The sequence below is a fragment of the Mesocricetus auratus genome, unplaced genomic scaffold (genome assembly GCF_017639785.1).
Source record: "Mesocricetus auratus isolate SY011 unplaced genomic scaffold, BCM_Maur_2.0 Super-Scaffold_100676, whole genome shotgun sequence".
Classification (NCBI taxonomy): domain Eukaryota; kingdom Metazoa; phylum Chordata; class Mammalia; order Rodentia; family Cricetidae; genus Mesocricetus; species Mesocricetus auratus.
In genome coordinates, this window is record NW_024429266.1 from 100,030,594 (window position 1) to 100,055,550 (window position 24,957).

A 24,957-nucleotide genomic window follows, 5' to 3' on the forward strand; every position below is an offset into this window, starting at 1 on the left:
TTTCCCTCATTTAAAAATGGGAAACACCGCCGGGTGGTGGTGGCGCACGCCTTTAATCCCAGCACTTGGGAGGCAGAGGCAGGCGGATCTCTGTGAGTTCGAGGCTGGACTGGACCGACAGCCTCCAAAATAATACAGAGAAACCCTGTCTTGTAAACACCAAACAAACAAACAAACAAACAAAAAAACAAAAATGGGAAACACCATTGCAATGTAGAGATTTAGGTCTCTGTATGATAATATGTTGGACAGTTTGAAAATGGAATAATTTCGAAAAACCAAAAAAAAAAAAGAAAATGGAATAATTAAATGGGAAAATAACTAGTTTAGATGAGACTTATGAAAAGTGAACTGTAAACATTAACAGGTTTATTATTGTTTACATAAAAATTGTTAACATGCGTGCTAAGATACAAGTTTTAGAAAAATTTAATAAAACAGGTCATAGAGATATTCAGACCCAGAAAGAGGACTTTAACAGAGAACCAATTTCAGCATAGCATTATAAGATTAGAGAGGAACAGCCTATGGTTTTCAAACAACAAATTTTCATTTATCCAGTCACCTTACAGGAACTCTCTAATGACAGATATCCTCACAGCCGTGTAAGAATTAAATCTACATTACCTGTGGAAAAGTTAGATTTAAGGAGATTAAAGGAAACAATAGTCTCATGTGGCATGCATTCGCCCTTTGTGAAACAGACGTTATACTCATGGTCAAGGTGTAACGGAGTTATCCCTAGAGACTAGAGAGACTTGGTTAAAGCAGTCTTGAAGCTAAGACCATTGGACAACAAAGTAGGGCTAAACTAACTTCTTGGAGAGGGAGATTATGCTGATGTAAAAAGGCAATCTGTACATGATGACCATGCATGTCGTGGATTTATGCCACACAGAAGCTTTGAATGTCTGCGTTAGAATTTGAGAAGTAGGAAAGGAAACTGAGTCATTTACTAAAGTTATATAGGGACCAATGGAAGATTTTAAGATCTCTTAAAAAAAACTGACTTTAGCAGCAAATAGAATGGTTCAAGATCCTGAAGGTAAACACATAATAATTGAATGTCTGACTTTTGAAAATACTAATGCACAATGAAAAAGGGTAATTAGGAAAAAAAGGGTAATTAGGCCATTAAAGGCAAGATTAGCACCCTTGAAGGAATTGGTCTGAGATGCAATAAATATTCAATCTCACGACCTTAATGCTTCATGGATAGGAGAGGTGACTACCAGTTTGAAGAAAAATCACAATGTCAAGTGTTTCAATTGTGGCGATCAGGGTCACTTAAAAAGGGATTGTAACCAGGTCATTCTAGAAACAATGTTGTTTTCTACTCATAGTTCAAAATCTCCTTTTGGATTATGCAGGTGTGGCAAAGGCAGGCATTCGACAAATAAATGTAGGTCAAGAAATGACAGTCAAGCCAAATTATGCCATTTGTTTATGGCTTCAGGGGCCTCTTGCAAGCCCTCATGCAAATTTGGTTCAGTAATTTCCCTTATGAGTGGAGGAAACTCCTTCCCAAAGAAATTATAGAACCTAAAGCCTATTACGAGAAACCACAGTGCTCTGGATGACAGAAGAGCTACAGAAGAGAGAGCAACAACAAAGAAAAAAAAAAGACTCAGGAGAAACCATAAAACAAATATTTGTAAAACTTCTATAAATTAAAAATTCAAATAAATGGCATTGTCATAGAAGGCCTTGTAGACATAGAAGAAGATGTCACTATAATTTCACAAGAGTCTTGGCATCAAAATTCTTCTTTTCAGAAGATGATCATCGTTTAGTGACTGGAACTTCATCTCAAGTAAAACAGAGTGCGAGACAGATTGTTTACAGCCAGAAGGACAGAGAAAAATCAAAGCCATTCATATATGTCTAATGAACTAAGGGGGACATGATCTGTTACATCAATGAAGTACTCAAATTAACTTTCCTCCAATCTCAGATATAAACATATGTTAATATATGTTTCTGGGGAAAATATTAGAAGGTGTTATAAAGAACAGTCATTGAACATTCAGGTTGTACAAGAACAGGGCACAACAGCTGCTGACCCTTCAACGGCACCAACAGCTCTACCATTATTTGATGACACTTACTTTGGGTCCTAGTACATGGTCAGTTTTCAGGAAAGATGAACTGCCCTTCTCAGATGAATGGGTATTCCTTATTGTTCCTGTAAACTCTCTGTAGATTCCCAGAAGGCCCATTTATGATATTATTAACTCCAATGTTAGTTATGTTTATGTCCAAGTGACACATCATTTAGTGACACTTGGGGTATTGGATGCTCCTACAGTTTTGAGCTGTATCCGTAAATGCTGACACTTTGGTCATGTCAGTCAAAAATCTGGGAAGAAAGTGTTTGGTCCTTATGGACACCCGTAGCAGGGAGCAGCTGCCCACTTTTACTCCCAGCACTTGGAGCCAGAAGCTAGCTGATCCCTGACTGAAAACCACCCAGGAAACAGAGTTAACTATAGGACAGCCATGACCACAGGGAACACTGTTTCAAAATCCAAAAGGAGAAGGTCAGCCTAGCTAATTAGGTAAAGGCAACTGATGGCTGCCAGACCATGGAGAGTCATTTTTCTTCAACAGTGCACCCACTAGTAGGTTTCCTCAGGAGGCGAAGATGGCCACAGGATCAATGGGTCAGTAAAAAGAGAAATACATAGAAAAACACACATGAGATTATGAGTCAGGTGTTGGGTTGAAAGGGGTAGATACGATTAATATATTTTATTTATATGTAGGAAATCCCCAATAACAAAGATATATTTAAAGTTTTCTGTAAATAACAAAACAATAAAAATATATACTTGCCGGTCTAAGATAGAGGAAAGCAGGTCAAATGCTTGTCATGAAAAACTGGAGGGTGTGTGCAAAGGCGAACACTTATCAATGGTGGGAGAACCTTACCAAGCTAACCAGTGTGAGCCTGCCTCAAAAAGAGAAAACTAGAAATACCATCTCATCAAGATACCCATCCCTGGACTTATACTGAAAACACTCCAAAGAGTATAACAGATACATGCTCATGGCCATTGCTGCTGTAGTCCCAATATCTAGAAAAAGATTCAGCCTGGATCTCCATCAGTTGATGTCTATGTGAATAGAGACACATCACATAAACTCAGTGATTTCCACCCAGCAATGAAGAAAACTGAAATGAAATTTGCTGCAATGGATGTAACTGGGAATGTAATTATATTGAGTTGGGTAACCTAAGCCCACAAAGTCAAACACTGTCTTTTTCTCTTATATGGGGATTCCATCTTTCACCTCATATCCATTTGTTTCAAAACCAGAGTGAGCAGATAAGCAGACTAAGGAGAAGAAAGGAGCCATGAGAGCAGTGGGTATTGAGGAGAGGATGGCAGGGACAGTAGAACACATGTCTATGCGGGTAGAGAGGTGAATGTACTTAGGGACGCACGTATAAACTAGGAATGAGAAAGAGAACACAGGGGGTGGTGGGATTAGCAAGGTTCAGGGTTTCCTCAACTCTACTGTGATTTCAGGGTCAGCCTGAAACACAAGTGTCCCTATAACAAATACAAAACCAAAACAAAAATATGGTCATGGGAACCTTGAATCCTAGAATTCATGAGGCAAGGTGGGTTATGTCTGAGTCCAAGGATAGCCTACTAAATACAGTTAATTCTAAGGTTACACAAGAAAATTTATTACCAAAACAATAAAAATGTAATAATTTAAATATTAAATGTGTACCAAGATCAAAATAACTATATAGACAAGTAATAAACTCATTATGAATGTATTGTATACTCATATCCATTTTCAAAGAAAAAAAACATTTTTTCCTCAAGCAGAAGCCACACTGAACTTTCCCAAGTTCTTGAAATAGTCAGAAATTACACTACACACAAACAAGCTATCAGAAGGCTCAAGGAAAGAGAGGTAATGTTAGCATTTTTCCAAAGAAATTATGGTCTACAGAATTGATAGTCCCAATCTCTTCTGCTTAAAGCAGCCGACAACCAACCAAGCAGCAGAAAGAAATATTACAATTCCATGAAGCTATTTGACAATCTCGAAGGCTTTTTCGCTTTCAGCAAAGTTACAAATAGTTTCCAAATTTTCAACTTCTGCTCCCACCCCCCACATACACAAGAAATCACTGAAAACAAAATGTCAAAAAAATTAAATTTCTCTCTTTCTCCAGACTGGCAACTTTTAGCAGTTACATATCCCTTAAACAAAACCAAAAGGGAGGGAGGGAAGGATGAAGGACACCTTCATATATAAGAAGGAGAAAAAGGGGCTGAGGAGATGGCTCAGAGGTTAAGAGCACTGACTGCTCTTCCAGAGGTCCTGAGTTCAATTCCCAGCAACCACATGGTGGCTCCCAACCATCTGTAATGAGATCCGGTGCCCTCTTCTGGTGTGCAGGGACACATTTAAACACAACAGTGTATACATAATAAATTACATAATAAATAAACCTTTAAAAAAAAGACTCAGGAAAAGATGAGTGTTCCTTGACTCCTGGAACTGTGGTTGTGTTTCTGTGACAATGGTGACACTACATCATTGTGTCCTTGATGTTGCCATGGTGATATGCAGTGTGCCCTGGTGTCCTGCACTGGCATCACTTTCCAAAGCACTGGAATAGTGTAGAAGGCTGGCAGCTGAGCATAACGATTCTGGCCCTGTTCTGTCCCCAAGGAAACTGTGTCCTGGGTGAAGAGGCGCCAGGAACCGGCACCTGTGCTGAACTTGCAGTACTGTCGGGTGGGCGACACTGAGTCCAGACTGTGGTGTGAAGGGACCTGGGTGGTGTGCTATCTCGATGGTCACCTTACAGGTAGGTCTGTGCTGCTTTAGATTTTTTCCTCTCATTACCTTACTTTTCTAACTATAGTAAACGTACCCTAAGCCAGGCCTGGCAAAAGTAAACAAAGGCTTTTTCATTAGGCTACATACCAATTCCCAACTCCTCATCGTGTGTGTGTGTGTGTGTGTGTGTGTGTGTGTAGAGAGAGAGAGAGAGAGAGAGAGAGAGAGAGAGAGAGAGAGAGAGAGAGAGAGAGAGAGAGAGAGAGGAGGACTGGATTGGTCCTTCTGTAAGAGGGGGTTAAAATTCTCAGTCACAGACAAAGAGACCAGTTGGATGCTTTTTGCACTGACAAGTTCTGATGTAAAAGTTGGAGTTTTTGAAAAGTTGTACCAGACTTGCCCTTGAAGATCCCTGTGAAGGGGATCATGACCCTGGGATTGGTAGTTGCTTGTTCTGTTGATTTACTCTAGGCCGCTTCTTTAAGGAGAAGCAGTTGCATAAGGGAGTGCTCATGCAGCACTTAATACGTTTTCTTTTTTCTGATGAACTGCGTTGGAGGAAAAGAGCCAGTATTTTCAGTAGTGTTAGAAGCCATGGATTCGCTGTACCTGAGAGTGCCTATTTCGCAGGGGTTTCTGTGGGAAATGGGAGGTAAATAGTCTATAAGATGGTGATTGCTCCACCATTAGAGAGAACAAGGGAGGGTAGCGTATGTGACAAAAAGGATAGGGTCCCTGATCCATCAACTATACACATAGTATTTGCCTTGAAAACTGAGATATCAGAAATAGTCACAAGATGTAAAGACACAGAAAGGAGAATGAAAGTTGCCCATATCAGACAGACAGACATTGACTTGATGGTTTGTCTTACTCCAGGAATGGTTTGATTTTCCAGGGCACTGACCCAATTATCCTAACATGGGCTGACACCTACTGACTCTTAAGTTTTCAGTGTTTTGGGAGACAGAAGAATCTTAACGGGAAAAGGAATCATCATTCAAAAGCTGAGGTGTGAACGTCTGCAACCAGGGGTTCACACAGTGGAGCAGGGAGTGGAGCTGACAGAGAGCAGTTGAGATGGGAAGGGTGGCATGGTGTACTGCAGGCTGCAGGTCCAGGAACGGAGCCGTTTTCCACCTCACTTCCCACAGACTTCATGTGGCAATGGACAGTGCATCTTTCAAATGTTACTTGTAATTTTTTCCCCGCAAAAAGCAGTTTTTCCTTTTCTCTTTTTACTCATCTGCTTCCATCTATAAACTCATACAGAAAGGTGAGAATACAAGAAGTCACAGAAATGGCAAGAGGGAAAAGAACTGGGATACTATGAAGATATGTATTTTTTAAAAATTTGACTGTTTGTAGCCTAGAGTGCTGTCTCCAATGGAGACCAAAACAAGGTGTCAGATCCCCTACACTTGGAGTTACATGCACTTGGGACTCAGTTGGGTATAAAAACTAAGGAGGCCATTTTTGACAAAGAACCTAAAGTTATACAATGGAAAAAAGAAAGTATCTTCAACAAATAGTGCTGACATAACTGGATGCTGGCTTGTAGAACAGTGTAGATAGATCTATATCTAACACCATGCACAAAACTTAAGTCCAAATGGATCAAAGACTTCAAAATAAATCCAGACACACTGAAATACTGAATCTTTTAGAACAGAAAGTGGGAGCTACCCTTGAATGAATTGGTACAGGAGACCGCTTCTAGAACATAACACCAGTAGCACAGACACTGAGATCAACAATTAATAAATGGGACCTCCTGCTGGTGGGAGTGCCAACTCATACAGTCACTTTGGAAATCAGTATGGAAGTTACTAAGGAAAATGAGGATCAGTCTACCTTAAGATGCAGCAATTCCATTCTTAGGCATATACCCAAAAGATGCACATAGATATAACAAGGACTTCTGTTCAACTGTGGAACCTCCAATTGTGGCGCCTGCACCACAAGCTAGGTCCGAGGTATCAGGAAAAGAAAGACCAGACATCCACTTGTTTGTACTAAGAGAATGCATGTGTTGCCTTTATTGCCAGGAGAGTGTGTGTGTGTGTCTTCATTGCAAGTGCTAAGAGGTCTCCCTCTTGTAAGAGGGAGGAGCTTTATATACAGGTTTACAGCACAGTGGAAAAACCCCAGGTAGAAGACAGCATGTTTTCCTCCTGCTAGATGTTGATGTCAGAGGGTCAAGGCCAGGGCAGTAAGCCAGGACTAGAAAACAGAAAGCACTTGGACTGGAAAACAAGTTGCACTTGCAGGCTGACCAGCAACTCACAGAGACCCCATGGGGCTGGGACCCACCATTCAACTATGTTCGTAGAAGCATTATTTGTAATAGCCAGATCCTGGAAGCAATGTAGAAGCCCCTGAACTGAAGAATGGATATAGAAAATGTGGTACATTTACACAATGGAGTGTTACTCAATGGAAAAAAACAATGGAATCTTGAACCTCCCAGGCAAAAGAATGGAACTAGAAGAAACCATCCTGGGTTAGGTAATCCTGTCACAAAAAGACAAACATGGTATGTACTCATTCATATATGGATATTAGACATGGAGTAAAAGATTACCAGCCTACAATCCACACTTTCAGAGAAGCTGGGAAACAAGGAGGACCCTCAGAGAGACATACATGGTACCCTGGAGAAGGGGAAAGGAACAAGATCTCCTGAGCGAATTTGGAGCATGGGGGAAGGGGGGAGAGAAAGAGAGTTAGGAGTAGGAGAAGAGAAGGAAGATTGTGTCGGGGAAAGAACAGCTGAGAGCAAGAAAAGAGATAGCATAAAAGAGGGAGCCATTATAAATTAAAGAGAGATCTGGCACTAGAGAAATGTCCAGAGATCTACAAGGACGATCCCAACTAAGAATCTAAGCAATAGTGGAGAGACTACCTTAAATGCCCTTTCCCTTATAATGAGATTGATTACTACCGTACATGCCATCCTAGAGCCTTCATCCAATAGCTGATAGAAGCAGACACCCACAGCTAAACACTGAGCTGAGCTCTGGAATCCAGTTGCAGGGAGGAAGGAGTGATGAGCAAAAGGGTCAAGACGAGGCTGGAGAAACCCACAGAAACAGCTGACCTGGACAAGGGAGAGCACATGGACCCCAGACTGATAGCTGGGAAACCAGCATAGGACCGACCTAGATCCCCTGAACATGGGAGTTAGGAGGCCTGCGCAATCTATAGGGCCTCTGGTAGTGGATCAGTATTTATACCCAGTGTACAAATGGACTTTGGGAGCTCATTCCACATAGAGGGATACTCTTTCAGCCTAGACACATGGGGGAGGACCTAGGCCCTGCTCCAATGATGTAACAGCCTTTGAAGATTCCCCACTGAAGGCCTCACACTCCCTGGGGAGCAGAAAGGAGATAGGATAGGGGGTCAGTAAGGGACAGGGGAGGGAAGAGGGAAAGGAAACTGGGATTGACACGTAAACGATATTGTTTCTGATAAAATAAGAGTTAAAAATAATTAAGAACGAAGAATGGAAGGGAGGCAGACAGCAAGGAAAGAAGAAAGAAAAGGAAGAAAGAAGGAAAATAACAAAAGAAAAAGACCCCTGAAATTAAGATTCAGGTTTTCTTTTTTGTTTTGTTTTGTTTTGTTTTTCGAGACAGGGTTTCTCTGCATTGTTTTGGAGGCTGTCCTAGAACTTGCTCTGTAGACCAGGCTGGCCTCGAACTCACAGAGATCCACCTGCCTCTGCCTCCCGAGTGCTGGGATTAAAGGCGTGTGCCACCAACGGCAGGCAAGATTCAGGTTTTCTGAGTGGAAAGACCAGATGCAATTGAATTCCATCACCTACATCTAGGAAATTCCCTGTATTAAACATATATTTACTTGAGGAGAGATCTGGCACCAGTGAGATCTCCAGAGATCTACAAGGATGGCACCAACTGGCAAACTAAGCAATAGTGGAGAGACGACCTTAAATGCCCCTCCCTGATAATGAGTTTGACAGCTATCTTACATACCATCCTAGAGCCTTCATCCAGTGGCAGATGGAAGCAGAGGCAGACACCCACAGCTAAACACTGAAATGATAGATTCTGAATATCCCCTATGGGGAAGGGAATGGAGATAGGGTGGGAGGCTGGGAGGGCTGGTAGTGGGGTGCGGGAGGAGGAGAGGAGGGAGTTGGGATTGACATGTGAAGCAAGCTTGTTTCTAATTTAAAAAAATATAATAAATAATTAAAGAACATATATTTAAAAGGATGCATTGGGCTTTAATAACTAAAGAACAAAAGAGAGGTCTGAAGGTCTAGACAGCTAAGCAGTTGGGAATTTGTCATGGACACCTGAGACTCTCACACCATGAGCAGGAAGAGTGGAAAAGTGAACACTGACCGCTGACTGGAGTTTGAATCGCTGCAATTAGGAAGCAAATCCGTGTGAACTTGTCTCAGAGTGGAAAACAGACACGCTGTTCCTCCAGTTATACATCTCTCTACACATAATGAAGAAAGTCCACACACTACAGCATAAACGTGTACGCATGGTCACTGCTGCTCTAGTCCAATAGTTAAAAGAATCCGCAGCCTGGATGCTCCTCGGCTGATGTCTGGATGATGGAGATGTGGCAAATGTGTGCATGAGGATCCACACACAATGAAGAAAACTGAAGGAGAGATTTCAGGCAGATGGATGGACTGGAAATTGATTATACACAGTCGGTTAATTCAAGGCCACTAAGTAAGGATTGTGTTGCAAGGATTTAATCCCAGAATGTATTCGGCAAGAGAGGGTCATCTGAGTTCAGGGCTAACCTGGTCAAAGGCTTTCCAGGAATACACAGAGAAAATCTGTGACTAAATACGAACAAACAACAAACAAACAAAAATCAAAGAAAGAAATATGCTATATTAACTATGAATTAAAATTAAAATGAAAATTTAACTATACACAAAAGTAATAAATATAAATATTTCTTCACTCAAGTCAGAAATTACACTACCTATCTGGAGGCAAAAAGAGATGAAATATTAATATTTTCCCAAAAGACAGCAATATTATAAATGACTTTTTACAGAATTTGCATTCCCAATCCCTTCCATCTAAAGCAGCCTACAGCCAAACAAGCAGCAACAACAAAAACACACAGCCAATTCCATGAAGCTCCTGGTCGTCTCGACGGCCTCTTCACATTCTACAACTTTTCAAAATTCTAATTGGGGCTTCGAAAAAATATAACAAAATCACTGCAAACAAAGGGTGAGGCAAATTTAAACTCTCTTTTTTAGAATTGCGGTTTTGAACAACTGCTGTCAGCAGAACTAGACAAAACATTCTTCCGCAATAATATTAACACACAAAAAAGGGAAAAAAGTGGAAAAACAAAGATGTGGTGATAAGGGTAAAGACACAACTCTGTGGCAAACTCTCTAACACCAGGAGGCAAGGGGATCAACTCTGAGGCAGTCCAGATGGGGGAGGGGGGTGCAGCCCACAGGAAAGAGGCCTAAGGTGATAATGAAAAAACCTAAATCAGCCCGAACAGAAGCACAAAAGGACAAGGGAAACTAAGGAAAATGCTTGAACACACAGAATCACTAACCTTATGTGCTGGGAAATCTGTGTAGCTGAAGAGTCACAGCAAGGACTAAACAGAGGAGTCTGGGGATTGCCTGGAAACACTTTCATCAGGACAGAAAAGTGAGGGACAGGGGGTTTAAGGCTGCCGCCTGTGGGGGTGCTCACTTCAAGAACACGCGAGCACAGACATGCCTGGGCCAGACCCCACCTTCCCCTGGAATGCACAGCTCCAAGGGAAAATGCAGCTGCTGGTGCTACAAAGGAGCTCATGTCCCAAACCCACCTCTCAGGATTCCAGCAGCCCAAGGCACACTCACCATTTCCTGCTTCTGATGTGTCTCCCGAAGAGGCCTGCGGTCAGCAGAAACACACAGTCGCCAAACAGGTCCTCAGGATTGGTAAACCAAACTTTACCAAGGTTTTCTGGAAAGACCGTTATGACTATCTGTGCTACTCATTGGACAGATCATTCCTTTTAGTAATGCTGTCCCTGATTGGCCAACTCTTCTCACTCCGCCCCTCAGTCTAAACCTTCTAAAACTTTGAGGAAGTACCAGGCTCAAGTCTTTGATGGAAGGCAAACCTCTGTGAAAGTACAGTCATTCAGGTATGGACCGTGATACCCTGACTCAAAACCAAAGGAACATTCCAGACATGGTGGCAGGAATTTTTAATCGCAGAGATCCTGATGCATACGCAAGGAAGTCAGTAATTTGAGGGTCGCCAGAGCACTAGGTCCAGACAGCCAATAGAGCACAAAGAAACCTTGTCTCAAAACCAAAAACGAGGAAGCATTCAAACATAAATAAGAAAACAAAAACAAGGAATAAATGTAAAAGGAAAACACCTTAACATACTGTGCTGTGGGATAAACCTAAACCATTTTGGAATTTAATTGCTTGGGAAGAACGTGCTCTGGGATTTGCAGAGTTCTCGCTCATTTCCTCCCACAGGCAGTATTATTCCCCACCTGCCTTTTCCTTAAGTTATCCCTGAAATTTGTTCCGTGCATTTCAATATCTTTCCCAGAGAGAGACCCAGGCCTTTGCATAACTGCAGGGATAGCACGAAGACCAGACCAGGATGCAGACCCCCTCCCCCCTTAGTTGGATGGCACTGTCCCTGACCTTAGCCCTAGTTACAGGAAAAACTCTGAACATCTCACCCACAGGGAGAAGCCAATCAGAAATGGACAAACAACTCCAGGGCTCCCTTTGCTAAGACTAAAATGTCACAACTTCCACGGACTCTAAATAACCGATCAGATCAGTCTAGATATCCATTATCCGTGCTTGAGCCAATCCCAATCTGTAACTTTGAGTTGTGGAATCCCCCAAGCGCCTCCTTGTCTACCCCTATGAAAGCCCCTACTTCATGCACCTCAGTGTGTCACCTGCTCTGCTGCTGCCGCTTCAGACTGACAGAGAGGCCTGAATTAACGCACAATAAAGACACTGCTTTTGCATCAGATTTGGGGTGGACTTTGGGCACAACATTGGTGGGCTATCCCAGGATCCCTAAGCCCACCATGACCATCTTCCACTGTGTCTTGAGATGGCAACTGACAGGTGACTTTCTGAATCCCCCAGGGAAACTCTCTGCTCCTTTTTCTGTTTCTGACTGTTGGAGCTCCCTCTATGAAGCCTGTTTAGATCTAGGCAGATGTGCTCAAGGATCACAGGCTGGGAGACCAAGGGATGCCCCAGATTCCTGCTGGTGGGGGGTCAGGGGACCTTTCAGAGGGAGATTAGATCCCCTTGCTTCTGACTCTGGAAACTTTGGGGTATCAAGGCACAGATCTTCATGTAAAAAGTCACATGACTAGGTTACCACATACCAAAAATAAAGGAAGACCAGAGATAATCAAATTAAACATACCTACAGCCCCTAAGGAAACAGAAGCAGTCATTAAAAGTCCCCTGCCCCAGAAGTCCAAGAGAGATTGAACATAATCTTAAGGTCTAATACTTAATAATGATTGCTGTTTAGTTGTGAGGGAAAATCTTTTTAAACACTTATATCACTAACCGGTTGCTGTTCAATGAGGATTTTAAAATCAGTGTCCAAAGGAGAGATACTGTGGCCTGTGTTCCACCTAAGAACACCCTCCTAGACCTTACTTCTATCTTCCTAAGAATTTTCCTAAGTCACATGGACACATTTTTGTCACAGTTTATGTAAGAGTGAGCCACTGCCAATCATTGGCGTTACAGCAGAGGGATTGATGTGTACGGTGTCCTTCTCATTGTCTGGTATTACACTCATCCATTTCTTCAATAAAGAAGACTGAAAATTTTAAGAACATATCAACAAATCTAGAGAAAGGATGTGATGACTAGTAACTTGAAGGGAGCTAAGACTGAGGAAAAGCATAAACCACTTGTATTCATTGATTATAGCACTGTAAAAACAGCATCCAACCTAAACACTTCTCACAATTCAAGAGGACAGGACAAGAAAAAAATACTTTTTAATTCAAAAGCTACCAATTTAGTATGTATCAACATCAAACATACCATGCAGTAGATTTCTGTGACTGTCTATGAATTTACGAAGCTTTTTGCTGCAGTGATGAGTACCATGATCAAAAGCAAACGAGGCAAAGAAAGGGTGAATTTGACTTGTACTTCCTGGTCAGTCAGAAAGCATCATTGAAAGAAACCATGTAAGAATTTTAGAAGAATCTGAATACTGGCTCTGGATTAATTATCATTCTTATAAAATCCCCCCCCCCAATATAGTGATGGTGCTACCCATTCTGGATGAGGCCCTCCAAAGTCCATTAAAAAAGTATCCCTCACAGACATGGTCACAGGACCATCTGAACAAGAGATCATAAACTAGAGTTCCCTCTTCCAAAGTGAGGTTAGTCTGAGGCAAGCTGACTTTAAAAATTAGTCAGCACATTATGACAGCAAACAGGTTGTGTTTCCTAGGTATAGAGAAGCACTGAGTGCCTTCAGCCTGCAACAGTCACGTGCCACCCGGAATGTGCCGTAACTTAATCTGAATTCTCAGAAAAAACTGTAAGCACCCACACCTGCTCAATTACCTCCCAAGACGTTTCTAAAACTCTAATTAAATAACAACCACACTTCTGCTTCCAGTTCCTCCCTAGAACTCTGTCCACTTCCTTATACCTTCTAAAAATGATGACAGGTTTTACTTTTGTTACACATATGACCTCATATGTAAGATAAAAACCATGTGACACCATTTTGTTGTTTGGGTGTATGATTTTAGATTTGACCGCTCTGTATTAGATAACCAATTAAAGGACTCATACCCTATGGATAGTACTTTCTCTCTTGACAGTAGTTCACATTTCTTTTTCCGGGGTGATACCCCATGAGATCTAATAATTACCAATGTTAGTACTGCCATTGTACTCATCTCTGCAGACATATTGTTCACATGTTACATTCATTCCTTCTTTATTATACCGGACATCCTGGTATTCTGGTTCTTATAATCATGGCACTCTTTGAGGATGTCCCCTCAGACTCAGGTGCAGGTGTTGTCTTGTGGCTGTAGTAAGTGGGCCTGGGATCCACTATGAGTTAATCTCTACATCATAAACAAATGTGGCTTACTGGAGTTGTGTGTTCGCTCCAAGGAGATTATTAAAATAAAGGTGTGGGCTATATTTCTGGGAGTATAAATTGCTTAAAAACTCAGGAATTAAGCTGGGCATTGGTAGCACACGTCTTTAATCCCCAAACTGGAAGAGGCAGAGACAGGCGGTTCTCTGAGAGTTTGAGACCAGCCTGGTCTATGGAGTTATTTCAGGACAGCCTCCAAAGCAATACAGAGAAACCCTGTGTTGAAAAACAAAAACAAACAAACAAACAAAAACTTCAGGAATTATGCTGGCCTAGTGAAGTGGCAGTGGTATGTTTTCTACAATCAATGTCACAATCCAGATTCACTGGTTATATTTTTAGTACCAGGAATGATTTCCCTCCTGCTGGTCACCCCTTGCTTACATCCAACTACTTACATCCAACTAAACAGTTGGTGGCTACTAGAAGACTTAGATGGCATTAAAGAACCTATACTGGTATCTTGCCAGCTCGATCACTATTTAGGTTCATAGTGTTATTTACTTTCCATTGGGTGCAATGAGACTTCCTAGGCAACTCAACTCTTTGAGGGTGGGGGTGGGGATTCGAGACAGGGTTTTTCTGTGGCTTTGGAGGCTATGCTGGACCTAGCTCTTGTACACCAGGCTGGTCTCGAACTCACAGAGATCTGCCTGCCTAAGCCTCCTGAGAGCTGTGATTAAAGGCATGCACCACCACCGAACAGTACAACACAACTTTTTTTTTTTTTAAGATTTATTTATTTTGTATAGTGTTCTGCCTGTATGCATGCCTTCAGGCCAGAAGAGGGCACCAGATCTCACTACAGATGGTTGTGAGCCATCATGTGGTTGCTGGCAATTGAACTCAGGATCTTTGGAAGAGCAGTCAGTGCTCTTAACCACTGAGCCATCTCTCCAGCCCCAACACAACTTTTGAAAGATACATTTCTAGACACCCATGGTTCCAGAGGTTACAGCCCATGACTATAATTACATGTAATATGGCCACAGGCTGGAAAGCAAGCAGTCATGGGAAAGAGGAAAGTCCTTACATAATGATCTGAAAGTTGGAGATGAGGAGAAAGAGATAACTGGTAACACTGTCAACACTCAAACCTCAGAGCAGCCCCAGTAACGTAACCCTCTCCAACTAGGTCACATCTAATCCTCCCCAACTTTTCCACCAAAAGGTAGCTAAGCACTCAAATATAGAAGCATATGGGGCCGCTCTCATTCAAACCATAACAGACGTCACAGCTTGGGAAGTCTATGGACTGATTCTCGCTCGCATTTGACAACTTGCACTGAATCCATTATTACAGCAGTTAGACTTAGTGAAGGTGGTTCCCATGTTAGATCCAGCTCAACTTTTCCAAGTGTTGCTTCCAAACCGTGCAAGGCTTGCAGCAAATACAACTTACCTTCAACCTCTCAGAGATGACCAAAGGAAAGAATAGGACCTAAATTATTTGGAGAATCACATAGACTATCACAACTCAAACTCAGACTTCTCATGCCTTACACTGCTATTTCTATTGATGTATGGTTCTTGATGGTAGGGGTTGCCAAGCTAATATAGTTATACAATTACACACTCATACCTATATATATCTATGAGTGTGTACATAATCCTCCATTCAAACCTACATTAGATATTATGTAAGTATATATGCATATATATATCATGAAAATGAATTATATATAATATGTATTATACATAATACACTTTGCATGATTTAAAATTTTTGTATTTACACAATCAACACTTCTTAATCATTACCAAACATAGGTGTTTCGTCCTTCTCTCTCTCCTATATGGGCTGTCATCATTTCATCCCTAATTAGAAATCTCCTTCTCCACAATTTTCACTTTCCCCTCTCTCAAGGCACTTACAGCTAGTCCCCTCTCTAGTCTCTTCCCATATTACCAATGGAATACTGTTCTGGAACATAGGAATCTTAAAATTTAAATTGGAAATGGTAGATGGGTCAACCGGAAAACAAGTACATTAACCCAGACTCAGAAAGAAAAAATCTCTTCTCTTTCATTGGTAGTTCACCCTCCAAAATATCAGACATGAGAAGATAACCGGAAGAAACCATTTGTTGCCTTCCTAACAAATATGTAGTGCAAAGTAAATCTCCTGTGTAGGAAGGGGCCTATAAAAAATATGCTCAAAGGTTGAATGTACTTCTTTCAAACTCTAAAACTTTTGGAATATATTGCAGAAAGTATTTAATTTAATGCTGACATAAGATCCAAGTAAATGAAAAAGCTTCACAAATTTTATTTCATTAAAAAGACAACCAGCCTTCTCACAGATTAAGAGCACTGACTGCTTCACTGGGAGATCCTGAGTTCAATTCCACTAAATCAAATGGTGACTCCCAACCATCTATAATGAGACCTGGTGCCCTCTTCTGGCATGCAGTCATACATGCAGGCAGAGTACTGTATACGCAATAAATAAATCTCTTTAACAAATGACCACCAGCTTTTCAGTTTTGTAATGAAAATTTCTTTGGACTGGTTTTGGTTCCTCTGAAAGTCCCAAGGTGTTTATGATTCTTTTCTATAGCTGCAACCAAACGCAATGAGCAAAGCAACTTTGGAATGGAAGTGTTATATTGATCTTGTAGTGACAGAGAATTGGAGCCTGTAATGGTAGAGCAAAGGCAGGCTGCCTGAAACAACTAGAAGCTCATATGTAATCTACAGTCAGGAAGCGGGGAGAATATATTATGAATACTACTGCTCTCCCAAATCTCAAACTTGTCTAGAGGAACATATATTCGCCAGAAAACTATACCTCTTACTAATCCTCAGCCTGTCCACCAATGGGAACAAGTTTCAAAAAGCCTACTGGGCCATTCTCAAGTGGAACAGTTGTTTTCAATGCTACTATCCTAGACAAACTAAAAACCAAATCTAAACTTTTGCAGAGGTTTCTTTCCAGCCTGGTCCCACAGCTGATTAGCCACACCTCTCCCCCCAAAATCACACAGATTTTTACTAAATTATAAAATGTTGGCCGATGTCTAGGGCCTCTCACTGGCTAGCCCTCTATTAGTTATTAACCCACAACTACAAATCTGTGTATTTCTACATAGGCTTATATTATCAGAGAATGCCTGGTACATCCTATCCTCCCCATCTCTACATGACGTCTCTTCCTTGTCTCCTGTCTCTGCCTCTCTCCCCAGCAGTCTCCTTGTCTGCTAGCCCCACCCATGCTCATGACTCCACTAGCCAATCCGTGCTTTATTCATCAACCAATAAGAGAAACAGTGTATACAAAACATCCCCATCACTAAACAAGCCCAGTCTAACAACAAATCAAATGAGGATTTACTGCACAGAGTGTAAGGATTTTCATTCTTCACATCCTAAAATATTGGGTCTAACAATGTTTCTTTCCACATTAAAATATTGTATTTGTTAGTTAAGTCTCCACTCTCACAAACATGCCTCATTCGTATTCCTGTGTGTGTATTCATTTGAAAGTGTGTATGTGACTGCCAGAAGACCTCTTTCAGGGATTGATTCTTTGCTTCCACCATGTAAGATCCAGAAAGATAACTGAGATAATCACATGTTCTTGCAATAAACCATTACTAGCTGATGTATCTCACTGTCCAATCCCATTCATCTTTCATACCTCACAATAGAATTTGATCAGTGCAGTGTGACACAATTAATTGTGATGCAAGTTCTACACACTACACTTTTCACTGTGAGATCATTACCTGCAGATGTGGGACACACATGAACTCTGCTAAAAATGTTAATCACGTTATTAAACTTCTTTTATTCTAAACAATTGGAGTATTTTCCCACATTTATTCTGAACATAAAGGCTTTCACCAGTGAAATAAATGTTTGGGTATAATATGAACTATTGCTGCTAAAACATTTTCCAATGCATACCCATGTAAGGCCTTTCTATAGGATGGATTCTTGAGAATATGCTGGCAGCAGGAACTGGTGAAGGCTTTGGCACATTACTTAGATGCACACTTTCATTAAACTTCTTTCCAAGGTCAATTCTTGCATGTGGGTCACAGAAACTTGAAGAGGCCAAGGCTTTTCCACAATGCTGACATTGAAAAAGTTCCCCACAAGTGTGAGGTCTTTTATCCTTGAGGAAATCACAAGAAGAAATAGTTTCCCAAATACTTACAAAGAAAGGCTTTCTCTCCAGTGTGAATGTCTTTACTGCCCTTGTGCCAATTGGAACTATAGAAGGCTTTTCCACAATGTTAACAAGCATTAGGCTACTGACTAGAGTGAAGCATTTCATGTCTGCTGTTATCACCAGAGTGCTTGAAAGCTTTTCTACACTGCTGAAAAGCATAAGACTTCTCTCCGGTGTGACACCTCCCATGTCTGTGGGGACTACTGGAGTCATGAAGGCTTTTCCAAAATACTTACATGAATAATGCCTATCTTTTGAGTGAAGTTTTTTCACAGTTGTAAAGATCACTAGACTGAATGAATAGTTTCCCACATGCTTTACACAAAAAATGTTTCTCTCCAGTGATGTTTTTCATTCAAGTTAGGATATAAAGGGATAAAGGTTTTTACGTAATATTTACATACATTAATACTTCTACCTAGTGTGTTTCCCTTCATGTCTCTTATGACTATTGGACTGGCCGAAGGTTTTTCCACAATTCTTACATGCATAAGGCTTCTCTCCACTGTGAATGTTTTCATGAACTTTCAGACTACTGGAAGTGGTAAATGCTTTACAACAAATTCTACAAGCATAGGGCTTCTCTCCAGTGTGAATCCTTTCATGTCTGTTCAGATTACTGGAGGAGATAAATGCTTTCCCACAATGCCTACAAGCATAAGGCTTCTCTCCAGTGTGCTTTCTTTCATGTTTCTTATGACTACTAGAGTCAACGAAGGCTTTTCCACAATGCTTACAAGCATAAGGCTTCTCTCCCGTGTGCTTTCTTTCATGATTCTTATGACTACTGAAGTCAGTGAAGGCTTTTCCACAATACTTACACACATAAGGTTTCTCTCCACTGTGAATCCTTTCATGAACATTCAGATTACTGGAGGTAGTAAATGCTTTTCCACAATGCCTACAAGCATAAGGCTTCTCTCCAGTGTGAATGTTTTCATGACTCTGCAGTTGACTGGAGCGGTTAAATGCTTTCCCACAATGCCTACAAGCATAAGGCTTCTCTCCAGTATGAATTTTTTCATGTCTGTTCAGATGACTGGACCTTGCAAAAGTTTTTTGACAATTTTTACAAGCATAAGGCTTCTCTCCAGTGTGAATCCTTACATGTTTCTTCACATGACTGGAGCATGTAAAGGTTTTTTCACAATACTTACAAGCATAAGGATTCTCTTTTGTATGAGTTACTTTATGATTCTCAAGACATTTTGCATATTTAAATGTTTTGCTACATTGCATACAATTGTACCTTTTCTGCCCAATATGACTATTTTCATGGTTGTAAAGGTCACTGGAATCAATGAAGGATTCTTCAAAAAGCTTACATACAAATTTTTTCGCATCTATGTGGATTACTTCATCGTTCTGAACATATGTGTATCCCCTTACATCATTGTCATTGAGTGTAACTCCAGTGTAAGTTCTCTCCTGAGGCTGATGCAAACTGAGACTCCTATGGGCTTCATTATATTCTTGACTCTCACAGGGTTTCTCCTTGGGAGAAGTTTCAAGTACCTGAAGTGATTCAGAATGATGGACATCTTTCCAATGTGCCTGATGTGTAAAAGCTTTTGCCATAGCTTTCTTCCATACATACGGTGTCCCTGTAGTTTGGTCTCTGTGATAGCCATGTGAGGATGAATGACCAATGACGTTTTCTACACGAAATAGATTTTCACATACTCTTTCTCCAGAATGCAAGTCTTTATTGATGATATTCTCTGTAATCGGTTCCTGGTTTTTATCACACTCACGATCACATGTATATCCACAGTCTTTATCAATCACTTGAGTCCTGCAAAAAATGAGAAGAGAATTACTGTAGCCAAGGGAAATGGTGGAGGCTGGCTTGTATACTATCCCAGGGGGAACAGAAGAACACAGTCACTGTGAAGGACAATGGGGACCACATGTAAAGACCCTGTCAAATGTAGAGAAGTAGATGGTTGACTTTACTTCTATTAGAATTATGAAGGAATTGTATCACAGATTTGGGGTTAAAAAAATTTTGCTCTTCAGTAGTGCAGATTTTCAGGACCAGCATACTAGTTCCTGTTACTCATGGTCTGAAGGGTATTTTCCCTTCCTTTGCCTTTTAGAAAAGGTTTTGGCCTAAGAATTGTATGCAAACACATGTACAGGTACAAAACAATAGCAAAAAGGAAAGAACACGAAGGCAAAATGTCTAGTGTTGGTAGACAACCACTACAATCACATAAAGTAGTAAACACTGTAGCGTTTTGACATTCAGAATTCTAAGCCAGTGTTGGTTCAGTTAGTTATCAACTGCACGCATCTAAGGCCATCAGAGGAGAAAATGACTCAGACTGGCTTGTAAATGAGTCTGAGGGAGCTTTTTACATTCCTGATTGGTGGAGGATGCTCACACTATGATGTACATTGTGGCCATGGGCAAGAGGACACGAGCTGTGTAGGAAAGGTACCTGCAGGTTACTTTGGTCAAGGTGACACAAACAGGGACACACATCGGAGAAGAGGGAACCAGAAAGGAGTGAATGACTTTATCAGGTGAACATTTAGGCTTGTCTGTGAGGGCGTTTTGTTAGTCAGCCCGCTGTGGTGGCATCCCCACAGACAGGTGGGCAAGGCTTGTAGGAGGCAGGGAGCGGAGTCAGGGATGAGGAACACAGCAGTAAATGGCATTTCCCCATCACCTCTGCATCAGTCCTGCCCTGAATTCCCTTTATGTTGGGAATGAAACAAGGATGTGTAAGGAAAAGGGAGCTCCACCCCAGAGTTGTTTCTTTCTTTTTAATTGTCATTGCAAAGGAAAGCAAAAAAAAAAAAAAAAAAAAAAAAAAGACCCAAAATAATGTAAAGAAAGATGGCAAATACTTTTGTATGTAATAAACCACTGATAAAGCTCTTTCAGAGGTTTATGTTACATGACACATATTTAATCTTAATATGTTACAAAGATGAGATACTAAAATACCAAACAGCAGATTTCAATGCTCTATTATTAAGTCAATTTTGTTTAGACATCTTGGTAACCTCTCAGTTGTACAAAGATTTGCAAATATGTGAAATCAATTCATTTCTTTTGAATATAACTTACCCCATGTTTCTGCTGAGGTCTTTGCAGTCCTCTCCAATATTTTCTTCTACTGATTTTTCTATAAGAAAATCCAGAGAATACAGTATGGCATATTTATATTCAATATAAAAAGTATTATACCCTCACTGTTTTGACATGGGTTTACACATTATATTTACCACATATTCCCTTCAAGAATTCAAATACCAACAGTACACACATATGCGAGAGATGGATATTCTCTGACTAAATGAACAATGGGAACATGCTGAGGTTTTACCTATGGAGATCAGGTTCAAATATGTCTCCTTCATCACATCTCTGAAGAGCTTCTTCTGACTGGAATCCAACAAAGCCCACTCTCCTGAGGTGAAGTTCACAGCCACATCCTCAAAGGCCACTTTCTCCTAAAGGTACACATATCAGGACGGTTAATTTTAACTGACAGACTGACAGGATACAGAATCATCTAGCATATAATTTCCTGAATTATATGCTAGATTATCATGGAAATAGCAATAACTAAAGAATATCTATGGGATGCTATCTTGATTACCTAATGGAATAAAGAGACACACTGTCTCATTTACTACTCAACTGCCCTTAGAAACCATCATGACCAAGCAACTATTATAAAGAAAGCATCTTGGGGACATTGCTTACACTTCTAGAGGATTAGTCAATGATTTTCACGGTGGGAAGCAGACAGGCATAGACCTGGAACATATTCAAAGCAAAACACAATCCAACTTGAGAGGCAACATTTTGTGAACCCTGTAGGAGTTACTCTAGTTGAAGATAAGACCTAAGACACACATAACTACACACTACTCTTCCTGATCGCGTGCACTGTGACTAGCAGCTTCCCAGTTCTGCATTTGTGAATGATACACACACTTCAATTGTGATATGAAATAAACTCCTGGTTATTTATGACAGCCAGATGAAAAGCCTTATAGAAGCAATATATGTAAAGGTTGAAGAGACAGCTCAGTGTTTAATAGCATTCATATCTTCCAGAATTCCTCAGTTCAATTTCCAACAACCATAAGGAGGCCGAAAACCTTCTACAATAGAGGCATAATTTCCTTTCATGCAGGCATACATGCAAAGAGAGTCCTTGCAGTGATACATTATTCATCTTCCTTTTTAATAACCTATCTTATTTCATGTGCATGTATTTCTGGGTGACCATGCCAGGTCCCTTGGAAATGGAGTTACAGACAACTGTCAGCTGCCACCTGGGTGTTGGGAATTGAACCCAGGTCCTGTGGAGGAGCAGTCAGTGCTCTTAACTGCTGAGTCATCTCTCCAGCACCAACTCTTGCTTTTCTTCCAATGGTATAAATCTTTTGCCTTTTACGTATTCATATTCTAACTCATGAAGATTTCCTCAAGATCAGAGGGTGGAGCTAGCTACTAGTTAACCATAGAGGTTTGGAGGTCTCTGCAGCAGTCAGATGTGATGTGGCTGGGCAGAGAGAGGAATATAAGGCGGGAGGAGAGAGGCACTCACTGTCTTTTCAGTCTGAGAATTATTCAGGAAAGAGCTCTAGTGTCTGTCTGCTTCTCTGATCTTTCAGCTTCCACCTCCTAATATCTGACTCTGGGCTTTTATGACTAAGACCTCTTAGAACTCATGTTCCACACCGGGCGTTGGTGGCGCACACCTTTAATCCCAGCACTCGGGAGGCAGAGGCAGGCGGATCTCTGTGAGTTCCAGGCTGGGCTGGACCGATAGCCTCCAAAACAATACAGAGAAACCCTGTCTCGTAAAACCAAAAACCAAAAACCAAAAAACAAAAAAACAAAACAAAACAAAAAAACGAACAAAAAAAAAAAAAACCCTCATGTTCCATATTGGTGCCGGACTGAAAGGCACAAATTCATGATAAAGCCACTCGCCCTTGGCTTTGCAGCCAACAACACAGCATGAGGCTGCAGGCAATGCTCTCCCACCAGAGTGACACCCTGCCTGGCTAGGTGTTATTTTCTTTTTGCCCAAAGCCTCTGAGTAAGTTTGGGGTTTTCATGCTGTAGCCTCTTTAAAACAGTCTCTAGCTGCCACCCAATTCTAGATGCATCTGGGCTCCAAATGCCACAGGACACACCCACCCTAGACCAGCTAGTTCTGCCTGAGGCAACTCCTGCCACACAAGCTTGTTCTACACAATCCCATGTGCAGTTTTCAGACAGCCAGTTCCCCCTCCCCTGTGGGTTGCGGGCTCCTCCTGAGCCCCCTCCTCGAGCTGCTGCCATACTGTGCAGCTGTCCTGACAACTGCTCAGGCTCCTCCTGCATTTGCAGCTGCCACACACTCGCAGCTCATGGCTACATGCCAGCAGCTGCAGCTGCCTTCTGCCAGGCTGTGCCCTGCCTGTGTTCTCCACTCAGATGTGCTGCACAGTGGCAGCCGCGTGCTCCATCACCAGCAGATATGGAGAGACAAATGAAAGTAAAAATAAAGTTTTTTTTCACACATTAAAAAATGGGAAACACCATTGCAATGCAGAGATTTAGGTCTCTGTATGGTAATATGCTGGATGGTTTGAAAATGGAATAATTAAACGAGAAAATAACTAGTTTAGATGGGAGGTATGTAATGTGAATTATAAGCATTATCAATTTTTTTCATTTTTTATCACTTGAAATTGTTTAAAGTGAGTGCTAAGATACAAGGATTACAAAAACTTAATAAAACAGATCATGGAGATATTCAGACCCAGACAGAGGACTTTAATGGAGAACCAATTTCAGCATCACATTATAAGAGGCAAAGAAAAATTTGCCTTGTTGTAGATTACAAATTGCTCCTGAAAAAATACAAGGAGGAGATTCTATAACTATTAAGGATGTAAAATAGTTCTACAGAAAACTACACCTGCAAAGGTACAAATTCAGAGATCAATTGCTGCCTCTTAATGACTTTCAAAGATTGCTGGGAAATGCTTCCCATCTATGGCACATTATTGGGACAAAACCTGATCAAATGATTAAACAAAACCAGAGATGGTGACAAGGAATTAAACAGTCATGAGAATCATCAGCTGAAGCCAACAGAGAATTACCCGTGGGGGAAAAGAAAATACAATATGGCCATGTGGATCCTTTGGATCCAAATCTTGATTGCATTTTGGTTATTTTACCCTCTAGGCATTCTCCTACAGGAATATTAATGTAGAGGGAGGACATTATCTTAGAATGGATGTTTTATCACATAAACAAAGACTTAAAAACTTATGTGGAAAATATCTCTAAGTTGGTCCTAAAAGACAAATTGAGAGTTCAGCAGTTAGCAGGAAGAAACCCTGCAGAAATTGCAGTGTATTTTACTGATAATAAAATTGACAAATTGTGTGTAGAAAATGAACCTTGGCAAAGAGCTTGCAGTATCTTTTGGGAGAGATTAAGAACCCATATCCCAAAAGCAAGAGAATTCAGTTTATAAAAAGAAGTAACTGGATCCTTTCCCATCATATGTGGGAATGCCAATATCTGGAATCCCTATATTCTCGACTGATGCAAATAAGTCAGAAGGTAGGGTACAAATCAGAAAATTTAGGTCAAGTGCCTCAAAGCCCTAATGATTATGTCTCATAGTCAGAATTATATGCTATTCTCATGGTATTAATGGATCTGACAGAATCCTTCAACATAGCTACTGATTCACATTATGCAGAAAGTTGTTTTGCATAATTGAATCTGCTGACTGTATGTCACATGATAGAAAATTGACTTTATTATTTATTC

General features: G+C 40.9%; 1 protein-coding gene across 7 annotated transcripts in view; it reads right to left on the bottom strand.

Moving 5' to 3' along the window:
* The window catches only part of LOC101827620 (zinc finger protein 664), an 82,897-nt gene that overhangs the window by 5,018 nt on the left and 52,922 nt on the right, over positions 1-24,957 (bottom strand). For 3 of the 7 annotated variants that reach the window (XR_005874496.1, XM_040739326.1, XM_040739325.1), the window contains exons 2-4: positions 21,488-21,614; positions 21,229-21,286; positions 19,665-19,944 (exon numbers count right to left, since the gene is read on the bottom strand). Coding sequence is in view for 5 of the 7 variants with exons in the window: in XM_040739326.1 (XP_040595260.1) it covers positions 19,665-19,944; positions 21,229-21,286; positions 21,488-21,614 (465 nt within the window). In the remaining 2 variants the exon portion in view is untranslated. Of the gene's footprint in view, positions 1-17,742; positions 19,945-21,228; positions 21,287-21,487; positions 21,615-24,957 lie in introns of those variants that run through there. The other 4 variants (XM_040739322.1, XM_040739324.1, XM_040739323.1 and 1 more) reach the window with 2 other exon arrangements.